The following is a 22,096-nucleotide window of genomic DNA, read 5'->3' as shown; positions in this document are numbered from 1 at the left end:
AGGGTCTGGGGACAGTGTTCCAGATGCAAATCTGACCTTGTTCTTGAAATATATTACTTTCTGGCCATTTATGTGTGGTAATATGCATAGAGTACAGTTAACTGGAAAAGCTTGCCTGTAAGCCAGTGAAAGGCTTTCAAACAGAACAGCAACAGGAAATGATTTGTACTGAAAAGGACCCTTCTGCCTGCTGCAGGGAAAGGGTTCTGTGGGGTTGAGATTGGTTAAGGGACCTGTGACTGGTTAGGGTCTAGTGCATGCAACATGATAGTAGTTGAAGCATGGTAGAAACAAGTGGTTAATTATGCATATATTTTGAAGTCAGTGATAACAGACTTGCTAATGGGATGGAATGATGTGAAGATTGAAAAAGAAATCCAGGAGCAGGAAGGTGAAGTGGACTTAGAGACTGAGACACTGCAAATAGTGTCGCTTTGCAGATACCCAAAGAAATGTGAGCTGGGCTTTGGTGGTGAGACTGGCCTGAAGGTGTGTGTGTTGGGGGACTGCAGAGGGAAGGATTATGCTCAAAGTTCAGATTCTAGTTTTTCTTGTCATATGAGTAGGTAAGCTGTGGGCTGGACAAGGTCACCCAGGGAAGGACTGTGGATAGAGAAGTCTGAATCCTAGGGTGTTTGTACATTCACAAGTCAGCATTGTGAGGAGGAGCCAGCAAAAGAGCCCAGAGACACTGGGGTAATAAAATCAAAGAGAGTGGTGCCAGGAACAAGTGAGGAAAGTATATTGGGGAACAGGAGCCAGAATGAACTCAGAGCCCCATAATGCATGCTCAAAGACAAGAGTGTCAAACTACTTTCTAATCCTAAAGGTTACTGATAGTGTGCAACTAGATGCCAGTGACTGTACCTTTAAACTTCGCCACCTTGAGTAGCTATACAGATGCCCAGCTGTGAAAATTTTTTTTTTAGCAGTAATATCTGGCTGTTTGGCTTCCTTTGCAATCTAAAATCAAAGCCATGTGTGTTGAACTAATCAATGAGTCAGTTAGACAGTCTCAGTAAGTAGTGAGACTCTCATCAACCTAGTAATACCATTTTCAAATAAAAATAAAATAGGACTGAGTGTGTAGCCAGTCTATCATAGAGACTGAATCACTTACTGCTATATGAGTGCTTATATGGAATCCACTTAGTACTTTCAAAAAATTTTCATGTGTGTGTGGTACTGGGATTGAACCCAGTGACATTCTAACTCCGAACTATACCCCCGCCCTATTTTCTATTCTTTATTTTTGAAACAGGGTCTCACTAAGTTGCAGAGGGTCTCACTAAATACCTGAGGCTGTCTACAAGCCTTGATCCTCCTGTCTTGGCCTCCCAAGTACTGAGATTACAAGTGTGTGCCGCTACACCTGGCCTTCCAGAATCTTAATTCTTTTTAAATTCTATTTTATTTACTTTACTAGTTTTAGGAGAAAATGCAGATTGGATTCAAACTTATTATTCTATATAATATACATGTATATATTTATGAGCATTTTTATATATTTTCACATTGAGTTTATACGACTAAATAATTTTGAAGTTCATGATATTAATGTTGTTTACCTTGGTTTTGCCACCATATTCTAGCTCCAGTCCCTCTACATGAAATTTCATTTTGAAAGAGTATATCTTTTGGGGAATGAAACAAGATTTTTGGAATAGTGCCCTTTGCCTTGACCTTCCAGAGTGGTAACCACTGGACACATGTGATTACTGAACCCTAAAAATGGAATTTGTTATGCACAGTCTAGAAGTGTTAAATAGCAGATACCAAAACTTGGCATGAAAAGCTAGGCTTAGTGATGCATGCTTGTAATCCCAGCCAGTACTTGGGAAGCTGAGACAGGAAGATCACAGGTTCAAAGACAGTCTCAGTGATACCATTTTCAAATAAAAATAAAATAAAACTGGGTGTGTAGCTCAGACATAGAATGCCTCTAGATCCCATCTCCAGTGCCACAAAGAAGTAAATATATCATTCACAATATTGTATTGATTATTTGTTGAAGTCACCATATTTGGGTGTGTTAAACTAAAAAAAAGTCTAATCTTATTTTCAAAAAATTAAATAAAATATATATTGAATTCATTGTATTTGTTTGTTTTTCAGTTTTTAATGTGGCAACTATAAAATAATTTACAATTATAAATGTGGCTTGCATTATATTTCTATGGGATGCTGTTCTATACATTCTGACCACGTATGCAATGTTTACATCACTATCTTTCAACTTCCAATTTAAAGAAAATGGTGTATTCTTTTCAGTACAATATTCTACCCTCAAAGTATTTATTTACTTATTCGTATATTTTTAATTTATTTTTCGTGCTGGGAATTGAACACAGAAACATTCTACCTCTGAGCTACATCCTTAACCCTATTTTATATTTTAGTTTTAAACAGTCTCACTAAGTTGCAATGGGCCTCATTAAATCTTAAGGCTGACCACAAACCTGTGATCCTCCTGTCTCAGTCTCCCAAGTGCTGGGATTACAAGCATGCACCACCAAAACTGGGTCACTACAAAGTATTTCATGACATTAAAAAAACAACTTTAAGCAGGGCGTGGTGGTAAAGCCTTTAATTGTCAGTATCTGAGAGATCAAAAACTAGACAAATTAATGAGATCCTGCTAAAAAACAAAACAAAACAAAACCTCTGTGGCATAATACTTGCCTAGCACATGAAAGATCTTAGGTACAATCCCCAGCATTGCCAAATATATATTCTAAATTTTCTTTGACAAAAATTACAAAAACACAAGCTATATGTAATCACTGACATATGCAGTTTATTTTTTTGTTTTGTTTTTGTAGTACTAAGGATTGAATCTAGAGGCATTCTACCTCTAACTACACCTCAGCCCTATTTATTATTATTATTATTATTATTATTATTATTATTATTATTACAGTACTGGATATTGAACTCAGGGGCATTCTACCTCTGAATTATACCCCCAGTCCTATTCCTTATTCTTTATTTATTTTTTATTTTATCTTATTTTATTCTATTTGTTGTGGTACTGGGGATGGAACAAGGGGCATTCTACCTCTGAGCTATAGCCTCAGCCCTATTTTTTTTTTATTACTTTTTTTTAAATGGCCTCACTGAGTAGCTGAGGCTGTCCAAGAACTGCAATCCTTCTATCTCAGCCTCCCAAATGCTGGTAGTACAAGCATTTGCCACCATACCTGGATTATTCTTTATTTTTTAATTTATTTTTAACTTTTATGTGGAATATATTAAAAATGGCATACATTCAGACAGTGCTTCGTGCCCTCTCCTCCACCCTTGCTTCCCCCTTCCCTCTCCCCACAATGAGTGTCCAGGTTAACCATGCTACATTCATACTTTTACATATATTCTGATGTAGCTCCTCCATTAATCAACCTCAGCCTTCTTCCTCTCCTATTCTTCCATTCCGGCTTTGCTGAGGTTTCCCCTCCATTTTCTGGAGTATCTGGTATTCCTAATACTCCCTAGTTTTGGCATATTAGAGAAAACTTATCTCCCTTCTCTTTCTATGCCTGGCTGATCTCACTTAACATAATGTTCTCCAGGTCTTTCCATCTTCTTGTGAATTACATTATTTTCTTCTGAGAATCTAGCTGAGTAGAATTCCATTGTGTGTATTTCCCATAACTTTGCAATCCATTCATCTGTTGATGGAGATAAAGGTTGGTTCCATATTTTGGCTATTACAAATTGTCCTGCTATGAACATGGGTATACATATGTTAGAGTTCTCTGATTTCAACCCCTTTGGACAAATAACCAGGAGTGGTATAGCCAGATCATACAGTGGATCTATTCCCAGTTTTCTAAGAAATCTCCATACTGATCTCCATAGTGGCTGAACTAGTTTGCACTCCCATCAACAGCGTAAAAGAGTTCCTCTTTCCTCACATCCTCACCAGCATTTGTTGTTATTTGATTTCTTTATGCTTGCCACTCTGATTGGGGTTAGATGAAACCCCAGTGTAGTTTTGATTTGCATCTCCCTGATGGCTAATGATGTAGAACCTCTTTTTTATGTATCTATTGGCCATTTGTATCTCTTCTTTTGTGAAGTATCTAATTCAGTTCAGTTGCCCATTTCTTGATTGGGTTATTTGTTTTGCTAGTGTAGACTCTTTTGAGCTCTTTGCATATTCTGGATATTAGCCCTCTATCAGAGTGGTGGCTGATAAAGATCATCTCCCATTCTGTAGGCTTTCTCTTTAGGTTCTTGATAGTTTCCTTTGATAAGAAGAAACTTTTTAGTTTGATGCCATCCCACTTGTTAATGCTTGCTTTAATTTCCTGCACTTTGGGGGTCTTGTTGAGAAAGTTACTACCTGTGCCTATATGTTGGAGTGTTGAACCTATGCCCTCCTCTAATGACTTCACAGTCTCTGTACTAATTTCTAAGTCTGATTCATATTGAGTTGATTCCTGGGCACAGCAAGAGGTAAGGATTTAGTTCCATCTTTCTACAAATGAATAGCTAGTTCTCCCAGCACCATTTGTTGAAAAGCCTATCTTTTCTCTAGCGTCTGAGTTTGGCCCCTTTGTCAAAGATCAATTGACTGTAGATGTGTGGGTTTATTTCTGTGTTTTCTATTCTGTTCCACTGGTCAGTATGCCTGTTTTTGTGCCAATACCATACTGTTTTTACTACTATTGCTCTATAGTATAATTTGAAGTCCAGGATTGTGATGCCTTCTGCCTGGTTCTTATTGCTAAGAATTGCTTTGGCTATTCTGGGTCTTTTCTTTCTCTCTATAAAATTCATGACTGATTTTTCTATGTATATGAAGAATGTTGTTGGTATTTTCATAGGAATTGCATTGAATCTACAGCTCACTTTTGGCAAAATGGCCATTTTGATTATATTTATTCTGCCTATCCATGAGCATGGGAGATCTTTTCATCTTCCAAGGTCTTTTTCAATTTCTTTCTTTAATGGGTTAATTTTCATTGTAGAGGTCTCTTTACAATTTGATTAGATTTATTCCTAAGTATTTTATTGGTTTTGATATTATAGTGAATGCAACTGTTTTCTTTATTTCTTTCATTGTTTGGCATAAAGAAAAGCCCCACTGATTTCTTTAGGTTGATTTTGTATCCTGCAACTTTGCTGAATTGGTTAATCAGCTCCATTAGTCTTTTGGTTGAGTTCTTTGGGTCTTCTAGATATTAGGATCATGTCATCTGCAAATAAGGACAATTTTAATTACTCTCTATTTGAATTCCTTTGATTTTCTTCTCTTGTATTATTGCTGTGGCAGAGTCTCAAAGACTATATTGAAAAGGAGTGGTGATAGTGGGCATCCATTTTTTGTTCTTGATTTTAAGGGAAATTCTTTCAGTTTTTCACCATTCACTGTGATGTTGGCTTTGGGTTTATTTTATGTTGCCTTAATGATGTTGAAATATATTCCTTCTATTCCAATTTTCTGCAGTTTTTAACATGAATGAGTGCTAGATTTTGTCAAATGCTTTTTCAGCATCTATCAATATGATCATGTGGTTTTTGTTCTCAGTTCTATTTATGTGGTAAATAACATGTATTGCTTTGTGCATGTTGAACCAGCCTTGCTTTTATGGGATGAAACCAACTTGGTCATGGTGTACAATTATCTTGATATGTTTTTTTTATTGGTACACTGTATTCATACATCATAGTGGGATACAAACTTTTGTAGACATACATGCTAACATCACCCAGTCAGCCCCCACCTGATCCCCACCCCATTCTCTCCCCATCCCTCCTTCCCATGCTTGATTAGTGGTTGACATCTAGTATTATAGCAATTTATCCAAAATTAAAAATGATAATTTCACATAACAGTTTCATTTTTCTGATACCAAGCTTTTGATGACTTAAAGATAACATTTCAATATTTCTTTTTGCTTTCTTTCTTACCAGAGAATATTTTTTTCTATTTTTTTAGGTGAAACTATCATATATTTATTTATTTTTCAGAAAAAAAATCTATCCTAATATGGAATATGGACTCTAGATACCCAAAACGATCTCAAAAAAGAACAAAGCTAGAAAATGTATATTTTCTGATTTCAAACCATATAAAGCTACAATAATTGAAACAGTGTAGTACTTTTCTAAAGGCAGATATATAAACCATTGGAGTTAAATAAAAGCCTAGATCTAAATTCTTCCCTATATTGTCAAGTTATTTTTGACAAGGTTTCCACAAACATTTGGTAGTGGAAATAATAATCTTTTAACTAAATATTGTTGAAAAATAATACTTACATGGAAAAGAATAAAATTGGACCCTTACCTAATCCCATATACAAATATTAACTCAAAATAGATAAAAGACCTAAATATAAATCTTAATACTATAAACTTTTAGAAGAAAATCTGGGTCATAAAACCTCACAACATTGAAATTGGCAGTGATTTCTTGCATATGATTTCAATGGCACAGGCAACAGAAGAGTATACAAACTCCCTAAGAAATAAAAAAATTGTATATCCAAAGATAATGTAAACAGAGTTAAAAGTTACTGATAGAATGGGATAAAATATTTCCAAATGCTATATCTGAAGGTATATTAATATTCCAACTAGAAATCCTAAAAATTAACAACAATAAAGGCAAACAATACCATTTAGAGATAGGTAAAAGACTAACATAAGTAATGAATCTCCACAGATAACCAATCTTAGTTGTCTGTTGGATGGAAAATCTTGTTTCTGGTTCTGGTGTGTGTTACCTATTTCTTCTTTGTAGTTAATCTCTTTGAGTATTTTCTCTAGTGCTGGTTTTGAAGACATAAATTCCTTCAGTTTCTGTTTGTCATGGAAGCTTCTTATTTTTCCATCTAATTTGATAGAAAGTTTTGCTGGGTAGGAAATTTTTGGCTGGAAGTTGTTTTCTTTCAGAGTTTGGAATATGTTACTCCAAGCCCTTCTGGCTCTCATGACTTGGTTTGGGAAGTCTGGAGTGATTCTAATTGGTTTGCCTCTGAATGTCACTTGGCCCTTTGTTTTTGTTGCCTTTAAGATTCTCTGCTTGGCTTCCACATTGGTCATTTTGACAATTATGTGGCGTGAGGATCCTCTTCTCTGATCCTGTCTAAAGGGAGTTCTATAAGTTTCCTAGACCTGTGTATCAACCTCTTGCTCTATGTTTGGAAAATTTTCTGCTATTACTTCCTTGAAGAGATTGTTGATCCCTTTGGTTTCACTTTCTTTTCCCTCCTCTATTCCAATTATTCTTAGGTTAGCTCTCTTAAAATGGGCCCATATTTCTGCAATGTCAGATCCCTGCTGTCGGATATTTTTTTCTAGATTAGAAACTATGCGTTCATTTTTGGAATGATCATCTTCTAAGAGCGAGATTCTGTTCTCCATGTGGTCTAATCGGTTGTTCATGCTTTGAATTGAGGCCTTTACTACATTAATTGCATCCTTTATCTCTTTTTGGCTCTCTCTGAATTCTTTTTGAAGCACCTCTATTATTTCTACAGTTATTTTCCTGATTTGATCTTCTAGAAATCTCTGATTTTCTGTTTTATCGGGTTCTGATGTTGTGGGGTTGTGGGCATTCATTGCTCCAGTGTTATTCCTCTTTCCCATGATTTTGGAAGTTTGTGATATGGTTTTGAATGCATATAGCTAGTGTTATGTTTAGAATTTTTGCATCTATGTTCATCAAGGATATTGGTCTGTAATTTTCCTTTCTTGAGGTATCTCTTTTTGGTTTGGGGATTAATGTGATACTGGCCTCATAAAAGGAATTTGGGAGAAGTCCATCTCTTTCAATTTCCTAGAACAAGTTGTGAAGTATTGGGACTAGTTCTTTACTGAAGGTTGTGTAGAATTCAGCTGGAAACCCATCAGGGCCTGGGCTTTTCTTTGATGGCAAAATTTTTATTGCTGTTTCTATTTCTTTGCTTGCTATTGGTTGGGTTAGACTTGCTATGTCCTCTTGGTTCAGTTTAGGTAGGTTATATGTGCTTAGAAATCTGATTTCTTCCATGTTTTTCAGTCAACTGGAGTGTAAACTTTCAAAATAGTTTCTGATAATCCTTTGAATTTACCCACTGTCTGTGGTGATGTCTCCTTTTTTATATCTGAGTTTAATAATTTTAGTTGGTTCTCTCTTTCTTTTGTTTAGGTTGGCCAGGGGTTTGTCAATCTTATTAATCTTTTCAAAGAGCCAGCTTTTTGGTTTTTTTTTTATTCTTTGAATTGTGTTTGTTTGTTTGTTTGTTTGTTCTCTATTTCATTTATTTCTGCTCTGATTTTAATAATTTCCTGCCTTCTACTAGCTTTGGGATTAGACTGTTGCAGTCTTTCTAGGTCTTAAAGATGTGTCATTAGGTTGTTTACTTGGCGACTCTCTGTTCTTCTTATGTGGGCACTTAATGCTATAAACTTTCCTCTTAACACTGCCTTCAAAGTGTCCCATAGATTTTGGTAAGTTGTGTCTCTGTTTTCATTTAATTCCAGAAATTTCTTTCCTTATTTCTGATCTTACTCACTTGTTATTCAATAGTGTATCATTCAATCTCCATGTATTTAAATAGTTTCTTTTGGGTTTCCTGTTGTTTATTTCTACTTTCATTTCATTATGGTCTGAAAAGATGCAGGGAATTATATTACATCTTTTGCGTTTACTGGTGCTTTCTTTGTGGCCCAGGATGTGATCTATTTTGGAGAAGGTTGCATGGGCTGCTGAGAAGAATGTATATTTTGTTGTTTCTGGTTGAAATATTCTGTATATGTCTATTAGGTCCATTTGGCTTATAGTTTTCTCTAGTTCTGAAAAGTCTTTACTCATCTTTTGCCTTGAAGACCAATATAGTAATGTGAGAGGTGTGCTGAAGTATACAAATATTATTATATTTGGATCTATTTGAGATATGATGTTCAGAAGGGTTTGTTTTACAAATGTGACTGCACCCACATTTGGGGCATGAACATTTACTAACATTATATCTTCTTGGTGGATTGTTCTTTTTAATAAAAGGAAGTGCCCTGCTTGATCTCTTCAGATGTGTTTTAGCTTAAAGTCTGTTTTTTTGGATATCAGTGTTGCTACCCGTTTGTGGTCTTCATTAGCATGATATATCTTTTCCCATCCTTCACTTTCAGTCTATGAATGCCTTTGGCTGTAAGGAGAGTTTCTTGCAAACATCATATATTTGGATTATGTGTGTGTGTGTGTGTGTGTGTGTGTGTGTGTGTGTGTGTGTGTAGTACTGGGGGTGGAATCCAGGGGCTTTTCTACCTCCAGGGTATACTCCCAGACCTATTTTATACTTTATTTGGAAACAGGGTCTCACTAAATTGCTGAGAGCCACACTAAGTAGCTGAGGCTGGCTTCAAACCTGTGCAATCCTCCTGTCTCAGCCTCCCAAGTGCTGGGATTACAAGCGTACAACACCACACCTGGCTAAATTATGTTTTTTAATCCACATTGCCAGTCTATATCTTTTGATTGGTGAGTTATGTCCTTTGATGTTCAGAGTTTTTATTGAAATATGATTTTTGTTTCCTGTCATTTTGTGTTCTATCTTCTGTTTGGTATAATGTTATTTCTTTTTATTTATTTCTTTTTTTTGTGTGTGTGGGGGTCTGGGGATGGGATCCAGAGGCATTCGACCCCCTAAGCTACACCCCTTGCCCTATTTTTTATTCTTTACTTTGAAGCCAGGTCTCATTGAGTTGCAGAGGGCCTTGCTAAGTAGCTGAGGCTGTCCACAAACCATGATCCTCCAGTCTCAGCCTCCCGAACGCTGGGATTAAAAGCATACACCACCATGCCTGGCATGTTATTTCTTCTTTACTTAGATGCCCGACTAATCTATTTCATCTCTTCTCTGGTTTTGAAAATTGGTTCTTTTTTCTTCTTTATGGTTTATTTCTTTAGGTATTTTCTCTAGTGTGGCTTTGAATTTATGAATTTTTTGGGATTCTGCTTATCTTGAAACACTTTTATTTCTCCATCAATTTTGAATAATAACTTTGCTGGATATAGCCATTTGGGTTGGAAGTTGTTGTTGTTGTTGTTGTTGTTGTTTTGTTCAGGGTCTGGATTATATCATACCAGTCATTACTGGCTGTCATGACTTGGGTTGTAAAGTCTGGAGTGATTTTATTGTTTTTTCCTGAATTTCACCTGTTCTTTTGTTCTCACTGCTTTTAAGATTCTTTCCTTAGCCTCTATGTTGCTCATTTTGGTTATTACATGGCATGGGAGGTCCTTCTTTGATCTTAACAGTGTTCTGTCTGTCTCTTGAATGTGTAAGTCCAAGTCTTTTTCTATGTTTTGAAAATTCTCTGAGATTATTTTTCTGAAGAGATTATGAATGCCCTTGGTTTGTAACTTTATTTCTTCTTCAATTCCTTTTATCCATAAGTTAAGGATGTTTCATATTGTCCCATAGTTGTTGGATGTTTTGGGGTTTTTTGCTGTAATGACTTCTGTATCCTGTTGACTGTGCTTTTGGTTTTATAGTGATGTTCTATTTTCCATTTCATCTAATATTTCAGAATTTCTTTCTATTACTGTTTTCATTTCATTTAATGACTCTTTCATTTAATTCATATCTCTTTATGATTCTCAGTGTCTCCATTTCCTCTTTCATTTTCTGTACACTTGCTTTGAGGCCTTTCATCACATTGTAGATCAGGATTCAGAATTCTCTTTCTTGCATTTCTTGTAGGTCAGTATTTCTGATTTCCATTATTTCTGCACTGTTCCTAGTTCTCATATTTTCAAGGTTCTCAGGCTTGTTTTTCTGATGTCTTGGCTTTTTTTTTTTTTTTTTTTTTTTGGTGGGACTGGGGTTCCTGGAAACCTGTCTCCCTCCAGGCTTTTTTTTAATATATTTTTTAATTTGGAAACAGGGTCTCTTAAGCCAGCGAGACTGGCTTCAAACCTGAGCGATCCTCCTGTCTCTGCCTCCAAAGCATGGTGATTACAAGCGTGCGCCACCACGCCCGGCTGTCTTGCCATCTTTTGTGGGTATTATATCTAATCCAATCTTAGTAGTAGGAATTTAGAGGTGTAAGCAGTGCTTTTTTCAATGGTAAAGTTTGCTAAAAGGGGAGGAGGTGGGGTGATGGGTATAGGTGTTTGGTAAAGTAGAGGATATGATTTGGTTGAGTAAGAATTTAAGTATAATAAGTTAGTATCTGGTTGAGAATGACAGGTTAGATAGTAGGACTCTTATAGTTAGTAAAGTATTTAAGTATAGAGATATAAAATACCTTGACTATTACTCAAGGAGATATAGTAAGGGGAAAAATGTTTTGAGAGAAGAAAATAGATAGGCTAGAGTGAGGAAGTTTGTAAAAGGAATGGAGAAAAGGAACAAACATGAATAAAGTAACAAAACAAGATACAAATGCTAACAATTATACAGCAAAGACAAAAAACAAAAAAAGGAATAAGAAAGAGAGAAAAATTAAAGGACAAAAATAAAATAAAATAAAAAGAACTAGCCAACAATGTGAGACAACAAAGCAAAACAAACGAAAACCAAATAAAAGAAAGGGAAAAAAAGCAACAGTCCTAGTAATTTACGAGTTTGGGGCTTGGTCCACATAATATCTGTCTGATCACTCTGTTAGATTCTAGATATATTCTAGTGTCTCTTATTTGCTCTGTACCCTATTGTCAGTTATTAAACCTACTCTCTTGGTGTTTGCACTCCTTTCTCACCTCTGACAGCTTTATGTTTAGGTATCAGGGCATCAGGTGTCACTGTTAATAAGTTTTATGTAAGTCCAGGATTCTGTGTTTTTCTAGCCTGTGGTCTGGGCCCTGGAACTCTACACTCTCCACCCTGGGCTCATGCCTGCACTTCCCTACACGCAGGGGTAGAGGGCATCTAGTGTAGTCTTAGAGTGACCCCCTGTGACCCTGTACAGGTACTGCACCTTGAGCACCTTTCCTGTGTCTCTGGAGGTTCTAATTGGACTAGTCCGCCAGGTCCATCTTCTCTAGGCAGTCTTCCCGCCAAGTACCGAGTTAATACAAGTGGTTGCAACCACTTGTGTTTTTATTTATTTATTTATTTATTTATTTATTTAGTGGTACTGGAGTTCCTGGAAGCCCTTCTACATCCGTGCTACACTCCCAGACCTATTTTATTTTTGGAAACAGGGTCTCTTAAACCAGCACAGCTGGCTTCGAACCTGTGTGATCCTCCTGTCTCCACCTCCCAAGCGCAGGGATTACAAGCGTGCGCCACCACGCTCGGCTTTTTTATTCTTTATTTTGAAACATGATCTCACTAAATTGTGAAGGGCCTCACTAAGTAGCTGAGGCTGGCCATGAACCTGTGATCCTACTATCTTAGCTTCCCAAGTACTGGGATTACTAGCGTGCACCATCATGTCTGACCATATGCAATTTTTAACTAAAAATCAGAGCAGTTTTTGTTTCATAACTTTTTAAAATAATATGAATGACTATCTTTGCCATTAGATGATTTTTTTGTTTTGTTTTTGTTTTGCAGTATTTTGGTTGAACCCAGGGTTTTGTGTTTGCTAGGCAATTTCTCTATCACTGAGCTACATCCCCAGCCTTTTTGTTACTGTTTTATTTTGAGGCAGGGTCTCACTAAGTTGCCAAGCTGGCCTCAAATTTGGGCTCCTCCTGCTTCATTCTCTGAAGTATATATGACATTAGATGTTTTTAAGTTTTTCCGTACTAATATATCACATACTTCCTAGAAGTAACAGTGGCTTATGAAACCAGGGAATTTTTAGTTTTTAATAACAGCTTTAATAAGATATAACTGCCATGCCATAAAATTCATCATTTTAAGTATAAAATTCACCAAGTTTTAGTATACTTAGAGTTGTATAACTATTTACCACCCCCTATCTAGTTTTTTTTTAATTTTTATTGGTGCATTGTAGCCATATACCTTAATGGGGTACAAGATGGTGGAGGCATACATGCACACATCACCCAGTTAGCCCTTAGCCAGTTTTCACCCCATTCCTTCTCCCTCCTTCTTTCTCATGTTTGGCTTAGTGATTAACATTGATAGTGTTTGTTAATGTACATCATGTACATTAGAGAATTTACCCCTTCCCATCTCCCATCCCCACAGTTAGGTCGCCTCCCTATCTAGTTTTATAACATTTTCATTATTCTAAAAGGAAATTCTGAGTCCATTAGCAGTTATCCCACCCCCTCCAGCCCTTGGCAATCACTAATCTACTTTTTGTCTCTGCTTATTCTAAACATTTCACTTAAGTGGAATTATAGAGTTTGTGGTCTTGGTCTTTTGTATCCAGTTCTTTTACTCATCATAATGTTTAAGTTTCATCTATATGCTAGCATATATCACTACCTCATTACATTTTATAGCTGAATAACATCCCATTGCATGGACATACAAAATTTTGTTTATCCATTTGTCAGTTGATAGACATTTTAGTTATTTCAATTTTGGAATTATTATGAATAATCTTGCTATGAACCTTCATGTGCAAGTTTTGGTGTGAATGTGTCCTTTGAGTTGTCTTGAATACACATGTAACAGTGAAATTACTGGGTCATATGGTAACTCTGTTTCATATTTTGAGAAATTGTCAAACTATGTTCCTGCACCACTATCTAATCCCACCAGCATTGTATGAGGGTTTAACATTGCCACTTACTCACCAACATAATAGTAGTGAATAAAAGGGGCTGGAGGTGTGTACAGTGTAAAAACAGCTCTCCATGGCAACTGCATGCCAGCTCCAGTGCACCACTGTGTATTTTCATAAGGTTCTGTACTTAAATAACTGAGGGGACATTTCAGTAAAAGCCGTTCTGAGTCCAGAATCCAAATTTTAATAAATTACTGTGAGGTCAATAGGTTTTGTTTTCTTTGACTAAGTTGTTGTTGTTGTTGTTGTTGTTGTTGTTGTTGTTTGTGGGTCTAGGGATGAACCCAGAGGCATTTGACCTCCAAGCTACATGCCCTGCCCAATTTTTTATTCTTTATTTTGAAACAGGGTCTCACTGAGTTGCAGAGGACCTTGCTAAGTAGGTAAGGCTGTCCGCGAACCGCGATCTTCCGGTCTCAGCCTCCCAAATGCTGGAATCACAAGCGTGCGCCACCACGCCTGGCTTGACTAAGTTAAATGCCGTGTTAAATGATCATTTGTGAGCCCGGCGTGGTGGTGCACACTTGTAATCCCAGAATTTGGGAGGCTAAGACTGGAGGATGGCAGTTCATGGACAGCCTCAGCTAGAGGCTCTTCTTAACTTAGTGAGACTCTGTTTGAAAATAAAGAATAAAAAATAGGACAGGGCTCAGAGGTTAGAATGCCCCTGGTTTCCATCCCCAGATCCGCAAAAAAAAAAAGATTGGTTGTGTGGTATTACATGTAATAACATGCACAAGAAGAAATTTCAAGGTTGCTAGAAATTCAAGAGGGCAGCCTCTGGGCCGTCAGCACATAAACATCTCAGAGGGAGATAGAGTTGTGTATTTGTGATCAGTGATCCTAGAGGGAAAATCCTTATGGCCCCTCAATAGAGAAATGTAGCTGGATCTGCTCACATATAAAGTGAAAACCAAGGGAGAATAGTCCTCATTCTTCCTTTTGCAAAGAACTTTGTGACTTATAAGGGGGTTTTGGAAAAACAATAATATTTTCATGTATCCAGTTTCTAGTTGCTCACTAAGGCATTGATAGATTGCAAAATTCAGGTTTCTAGGTCACTTTTGTTCACATGAGTGATTGTAAGGTGTGGTACATCTCTTGGGTTCTCTGCAAATGGAGATCTCCATGAAGCACGGCTAGAAGAGAGAGCCACCATTGTAGTGAGGCCTGGCCCTGAGCCAAGCCCAATCAAAACACTGACCTTACATTGTCTCTGAAGCCACCCAAACCTCTGGGAAGTAGCTACTATTGTTCTCTTCCATTTCACAAATACCGAGGCTCAGAGATGTTACATCACTTGGCAAAGGTCAAGAAATTTATAAATGCCTGAGCTAGGGACACAGAGCAGGACCATCTGATACCTAAAGTCTATATTAAGAATCTCTAGACTGGGGAGGGTCAAGGGTTTTAAAACAAGTGTAGATATTTAATGTGCTAATTGGACAGGATGAGCTAAAACATTCCAGAGTAGAAAGCACTAGTCTAACCAGGGCAGGGCAGGGGGTGGTATTTGTGAGTATTGGGGGAAGAGGACCATGACAAGGGTGACAAAAAAAAAAAGAATGTGTCCACATGCTGTCGTGCTGAATTGGATAAAGTAAGAAGACTGTTATTTGTAATTGGCTCTGTCTCGCTGTTGAATGAGGTCAGCCTTTGGGCGTGCCCTCTGCTGCCCCTCTGTAGCTCTGACCCCCTTTACATAAACTGTAAATTATACACCGAGTTCCACAACCACATAGACCAACTATCCACCTCATGCACTGACGTGGCCGAATCTCCACTCCTATCCCACATCTGACATAGGAGATACTTAAATATTTCTTAAATATCAATGGGGATGATGATAAAAGTAAAACTCATGATAATAGCAATGTATTTTCCCTGCATTATCTCATTTAATCCTCATAATATCTTTATGCAATAGATACTCCTCCCTAATTTATGGAGAAGAAAACCATGGCTTAGGGAGTGCTTGTAATTCTCTTGAGGACACAGTGATAAAGTGGAGAAAATTGTATTTTCCTGATATCAGCACCTTGGCATTTAAAATGACGAGATGATCTGCTGATTTATAATACATTTGTTGTATCCCTTAAAAAAATGTATGCTGTTAAAACTGGATGATAGAATTTTAAGTTCCACAAAGAAAAGAACTTTGTCTTGTATTGTATGTATCCCCAGCAACTAGAACAATCTTGGCCTATATGGTGAACAATAAATTTGGGGGGCATATTGGCATATAAGAATGAAAAGATCAATTATTTCAGTAAGAATAGGAGTAAGAGCCAGGCGTGGTGGCATACGCTTGTAATCACAGCATTTGGGAGGCTGAGATAGGAGCATCACGGTTCACAGACAGCCTCAGCTACTTAGTGAGGCCCTTTGCAGCTCAATGAGACCCTGTTTCAAAATCAAAAAATTTTAAAAATAGGGCTTGAGGTAGAGCTCTGAGATAGATTTAATCCCCGGTACTGAAAAAATAAATTCAGTACCTGGATTTCATCCCCAGTACTGAAAAAATAAATTAAAAAAGGATAGAAATAACAAGCTAGATAGTTTCAAGTTCAGGACTAATTGTTCTTTGCATGAATTCTGTCAAGGGTAGATGCATACAACCTAAATGTCACTAAACAAATTCAGTAGTTTACTCACCCATTCAAAAAATAGTTACTTTCATTCAACAAATATAACTGAGTATCTTCTAAATAAAAGGCACTGGATATTAGTAAAATAATGGGAATGTTTGATAAAAATAAGTAAACAAGTATTATAAAATAAAATGGGTCATGAAGAAGACAAAGCAATGGTGGAGACAGAAAATGCCAGCTCTAAGTACTGTGGTGGGGGGATGTCCCGATGAAATAGAGACCGCTGAGACACTGATGAAGGCCCAGAACATAAGAAAGGGGCATGGAGAATCGTATGTGCAGATGCCAAAAGCTCTCGGAAAGATGGTCTATGCAGTCGCTCACCACCCAGCACTGCCCATGGGCTCTTCCACAGCCTGGTCCCCTCCGCCACCTGTCATCACGTTAAGGTCACAGCCGACAGCATTTCCCCTTGGTTTTAGTTGGAGGGACTAGTTCTCTATCACTCTTAGTGAAAAAGTGTTTACAAAATAGAAACCTTGAAATCTCCTTAATGAATGGAAATCCATCTAATTTGCCTTTTCTGAACTTGTATCTTATGCACTGTTAGATAAAAGCAGGGGGAAATCTGCAGGAAATGTGAAAGGAAAATTGTAGTAAACCTAAAGGCTTCACTTGTATATAGGACGTTTCTCCCGCCGTTGGTTCTAGTCAAAGATTCTTCAAGCACAGCCCAGCCTGAGGCTGAGTCTACTTGATTTACCCCACAGCTGTTCCAATCTCACCCATGTTCCAGGAAGACAAGGGGAAGAATTTCCCAAGTACCATTCCAAGACCTCTGGTCCCAACCTCAGGCCATTTCACCTGCAGGCAAGAAGTCTTCTCAGCACGCTGTTAACCTGAGAGGTGAACTTCACTTTCTACCCTTCTGCTTCCTCTGTGCCATATGTGGTTAACAAGAGATGTTGAACTGACTCCAGATGAGTTCTGAACGCCACAACCTTGGCGACGCGCACAGGGAAGGTCCAACCAGGACAACTGGTACCAAAGTGGATTCAGTCAACTCGGGCTGGTTGGTTACCATCTATTACTTCAGTGTCAAACATGGAGATTTTTGAACAAATAGTCAAACAAGCGTGTAGGTATTAACCACCAGATGAAAACAAAATGGAATCTACTGGAAGTTCAACTTTCCCTAAAATATTATATGGAGAAACATTTCTACTTTCTTTTCCTGGGGATTGAAGTCACTTTTTAGGTATGGGGATAATTCTATTTTCCACCTGCCAGAGCATCTATTCTCAGAAACCTAATGGCAATTCCCAAACTCAGTTAAAGACTTGTCCCCCCCCACGTTTTTTTTTTTTTTTTTTTACTTCAAATACTTTCTAAATTGTGTTAGCCGAAGCATTGTATGTATATAATTAACTCACAGGTCCCTCTGGGCTCATCTCACTAAACTTGCGGAGCTTAACTGAGCAAGACATTTGCTGATGTCTCTCCCCACAGTGACACCCATTGAAATGAACACCTTCTACAAGGAGAAACAAGGAGAATTTCTTTTCTAAATTGGCTTTCTAGTGATTTGGGTTGCTTCATTCAATGATTTTGATGGTTTCATAACAATAATGATCTCATTTTCTTTCAAATGTGGAATTTGCAACTTGGGGAAATGTGGGGAGGAGAAAGAATTCTGTATTTTCCTCCTAGTTGAAGTAGGAAGACAAGCCTCCTTTGGCATTAATTGGGTCCTTGACATTCCCTCCAGGTCCACAAAGCTCTCTGTGGGCACAGGGTGCCCTTGGGATTTAATGTACCTTCCATGTTGAGAGCAAATGGAAGGCGTTCCTGCACAAGCAAAACTGAACAGAGGGGCTGCAGCAGTTTGTCTCAAACCAAGTACAAAGGACCAAGGACTTCTTCAGACTGAATGTTGTCCAGTTCATAGTTCATTGCGGTGCTTCTCTGGGCCTCTGTAGACACGGACATTTTCCTGCGGTGACTAGGAGACAGTTTGACTCTGGCACAGAAAGTGATTTCATTTGTGAAGTTCTGACCCCTGCTCTTCCTTCTATCCCTAATACAGAGGTCTTGAGCAAGGCTATGAACAAGCTCTTCCTGCTCTGTCCACTCTTTCTGAGGCTTCGAGCTCCAGGTCTCGCCTTTTAATTCAGCAAGCGACCTCATCACACCGGGGCGAGCAAAGGGGACCTCGATGTGGACTGCTAGCCTATCCAAGGAAACCACTTGGACTGGGAGTCCTGAATGAAGCGCTGGTGTCTTTAGAAAGGCATTGAGCTAAGGGGCTCCAAGTGCTAGTGTGCACACGGCCTTGGGCTGCGTGGCACGAGGCGGGGCAGGCTGGAAGAAGCCTCTAGGCTTGCAGCTTGAAGCTGCGAGCTAACTGCTTGCTGCTCAGGTGCTGGTTCGCGGCTGCATGTGCCCCACTGCAGCAGAGAGCAGCCCCAGCCTGAGCCTGGGGCGCCGCGGCTGCTAGGGAAGAGTCCTGGGGCTGCTGACGCGGTTGGGAGGAGCCACGTCTTTAATGCACCAGCCGCCTCCAGCCTCCTGCAGCAGGAGCAGCAGCAGCAGCAGCAGCTCCGCTGCGAGTGCGCGCCTGTGGGTGTGAGGGGGAGTGCGCGGGCGCCGGCCGCAGCACCCTGCCCAGCTCCTCGCTGGCTCCTGGAGCCCCCGCCCGCCGGAGCCGCCCTCTTGTGGTTCCAGCACCCTCATCCCGGCCAGGCAAGCCTGAATCCTGCCCCTGCCATCTCGCCACTGCAGCGTGGGTCCGGAAAGGCACCATTTTGTCGCGGCTGCCCGATCTCCCAGTGGGAGGAGGGATTTTTTTTTTTTTTTTTTTTTTTGCATTTTGGTGTGGCTGCCAACGAGGGGAACCTGTTGGGCATCTCCCCAGCCCCCGCTTGTGAGCGCCTCCGGGGCGGGCGGGCGGGACCAGATCCCTCAGGGCACCGCGCATCTTGGCACCTGGAGGCAGGCGCCGCATCCTCGCTGGGAATTGGAGCTGAAGTGAGCACGCCGCGCGGGAGGAGCCGCCGCAGCCTCGGAGAGCCAGAGTGGAGGAGGTGACAGCTCCATTGCCGGCTTTTTATTTTTTTCTCTCTCCGCCTCCCCGTCTCCTCTTCAGGCTCGGACCATGGTGCAGTACCCCTGGCTCCCCTGCCCCCCTCTCCTGTGAGACTGGCTGCGGGGAGGGATCATGGATACTTGTCTGCCGGCTTCTGGTTCCCACGCAAGTAAGCCTGCTGTCAATGGAGGAGGATATTGATACCCGCAAAATCAACAACAGTTTCCTGCGTGACCACAGCTATGCGACCGAAGGTAACGCCAGCCCGGCCGCATTCCGCCGCTGGGGCCGGGTGCAAGTTGCGGATCGCTGCGCTGGGCGGGCAGCAAGAAGCGCAGGGGCCGGGACTCCTCGCGGCCGGGGCTGGGGCAGGGGCTCGGGCTCGCTCGCTCGGCAGCCGCCGGGGCGCAGCGCAGCCACCCGGCTCGGCTCGGCGAGTCCTGCATTCAGCAGCAGGTGGACCCGGCGCCCCTGGGAGTTAAAATGGCCCTCGGGGATTAGGCTTTTCAAGGCGCGGCTCCCATCCCCATAGCTGACCCCTGGAAGGCAGACGACTCGGGGGTCCGACCTGCCCACTGGGGTGTGGGAGGGGAGAAGAAGGGAGGGGCCGGGTCAGACTTTGGTCCACCCCTCCCTGAGCAGCGGAATGAGGTTGTGTCTCTCCATAGCTGCAGGGAGGGCATGGTTTCATTTCCTGCCCATTCATCTCTCCGACTGGCAGGGTTTTACCTGCTCAGACAATCAAAACCCCAAAGGGCCTTTTGCAAAAGGGCGAGCCTCTCTCTTTCTTGGAAGTGCATTAGCAAGAAATAAAACGGTGGCTGGGAAAAATCGTGTTCCAGCGGCGAGCGAACGCGGCTGACACGTGGGGTGACCAGCGCGATCGGTGGGGCCTTTAAAAATCACCATTATGAATTCTGCAGCAGTAGTTTCTGCTGAATCAACAGCCAGCAGAAAGCAAGAAGGTTCAGCGAGCTGAGCTTTGCCAAGAGGTGAAATTGTCGTCTCTCTCTCAACCAGTTTGTTCCGACAGTAGCCCCAGCGCGGTGTGGGCAGGCAGGGAAAGCCAGCAGGCGGATCTCATTTGGCCTTTTGTGTGTGAAGAGAGTCCAGACATTTTATTTAAATGACAGAACTTTTGTATTTTTGCTTCATTTTCTACCTGTAGGCCTGTATCCTTAACCACCACTAATATAAAGTGTTGCATTAACAGACAGTAATACCCATCCAGGAAAAATGCATGTCCAAGTACTTTAGGAAGATATTGCAATGTATATTAATTTAAGATCATTCTTGTTATTCTCAAGCGCTAACATGTCTGTAATATTTAACTAAATCAAAAGACTACTAGAGAAATGCGTTAGAGCAGTGGATTAAAAAAGAGGTCAGCTCTGAAGGAAATAACACCACGCACACAATCTGGGGGGTGAAGGTGGCATCTTTTCTAAACATCCCTGGAAGTTTTAGATAGGAAGAATGCCCAGGGCTGTTGAAAACATATTCACTGTTCAGCATCATTATTGGAGTGCATCGAGCCCAATGTGTCCATGGTGCTAGACAGATTAGAGCTATAAGCTCTGGCCTGCAGAAGCTTAGAGATGGCATTTAAGATGTACAGCCCATCCCTCTGGCAGATGAGCAGCCCATACTTTCCCATCCTATTTTTTCACCCCCATAACAATGTGGTTGTAAGGCATTCTTCTTCTTCTTCGGCTCTTCGAGCTTTGTCACTGACTCAGTAACAAGTAGCCTCTGAGTAACTCTATCTAAGCAGGACATCCACGAGAGAAGTTGGCCTTGGGTCTCTATTGTATCATGCAGGCAAAGGAAAATTACTGAGCAGAGATGATGGCCAAACTGGAGCCATGTCTATAGGACTGTCAGTGTAGAGTCAGTTAAAAATAACGTACTTTATTGCTGTCAAGGCCCTGGGTACAACCTCTATTCCTATTTTGTGGAATTTTTATAAAATCTTATGCTGGATTAAATACGTGAATTCGTACAGTCGAAGTGGAGCATGCATTTATAGCAGAGAGCTTTCTAAAATTTTTCTGATATGTGAAAAACAACCTCTCAGCTTGCATATGGGTTCTCTTTCTCCTTCTCGTCTGTCTCCCTCCCTCTCTCCCTCTTTCTCTCTCCTCTTGATTTCTGTACAAATATAGGGGGGGGGGAATACAGGAACTTAGACTATGTAAATACCAGAAGCTGGTCAGAGCAAGAAGTTCTCCATGGTCTTGACCTATTCATTCCAAAAAACATTCCTGCAGCTATGTGGGTCAGCAAGAAGGGTGCCCCTGCTCTTTCTATGAACACCTGAGGAAGTTTTAACACACCTCTCTTAAAGGGGAGAGGGCACCAAGCACCGTCTGAAAGTATGGCATTTTCAATATGATCCACATTAAAAAAAAAATTCTCTTTCCCCAAAGTTCTCTTTCCCCTTATCAACTTAAACCCACTTACTAAAGAGTTAGTCTATAGGACCTTCCTTTTCCGTTTCCTTGAATAACTCCACATTTTATTCCTACCTGCTCAGAATACCAGGCTGGATTTGTTGTTGTTGATTTCCTGTTCTAAATCTCTTTCACACGTATCTCTGAATTTTTCTTCCCCTTGCTGGGATCATTCCACACTGCAGTATTCTATTTAAAGTTGAAAGGGTTTGCTGTGTAGTTAGTGTGAAGGAGGACTGGAAGCTCAATTTGCATTGTAAGTGGTAGCTGCAGGCAAGTTCATCCAGCTAAGAGCAATGCAAATGCCAGAGGACACTTTTACC

The 22,096-nt window shown here is 40.1% G+C and overlaps 1 protein-coding gene across 4 annotated transcripts in view; it reads left to right on the top strand.

Annotated features, from left to right (window-relative positions):
- Positions 1–22,096, top strand: part of PPP2R2B (protein phosphatase 2 regulatory subunit Bbeta) — a gene marked incomplete at both ends in the record, with an annotated part of 520,202 nt that overhangs the window by 201,671 nt on the left and 296,435 nt on the right. For 3 of the 4 annotated variants that reach the window (XM_080698198.1, XM_080698197.1, XM_080698196.1), the window contains one exon: positions 19,381–19,574. The exons of the other annotated variant lie outside the window; for it this stretch is intronic. In XM_080698198.1, the coding sequence (XP_080554324.1) occupies positions 19,381–19,574 (194 nt within the window). The remainder of the gene's footprint in view (positions 1–19,380; positions 19,575–22,096) is intronic. 4 annotated transcript variants of the gene reach the window in all.

This window comes from Muscardinus avellanarius (assembly GCF_963383645.1).
Source record: "Muscardinus avellanarius genome assembly, chromosome: 7".
In the NCBI taxonomy this organism is placed as follows: domain Eukaryota; kingdom Metazoa; phylum Chordata; class Mammalia; order Rodentia; family Gliridae; genus Muscardinus; species Muscardinus avellanarius.
Note: the sequence above shows the minus strand (reverse complement) of the source record. Positions and strands in the feature narration are given on the sequence as shown.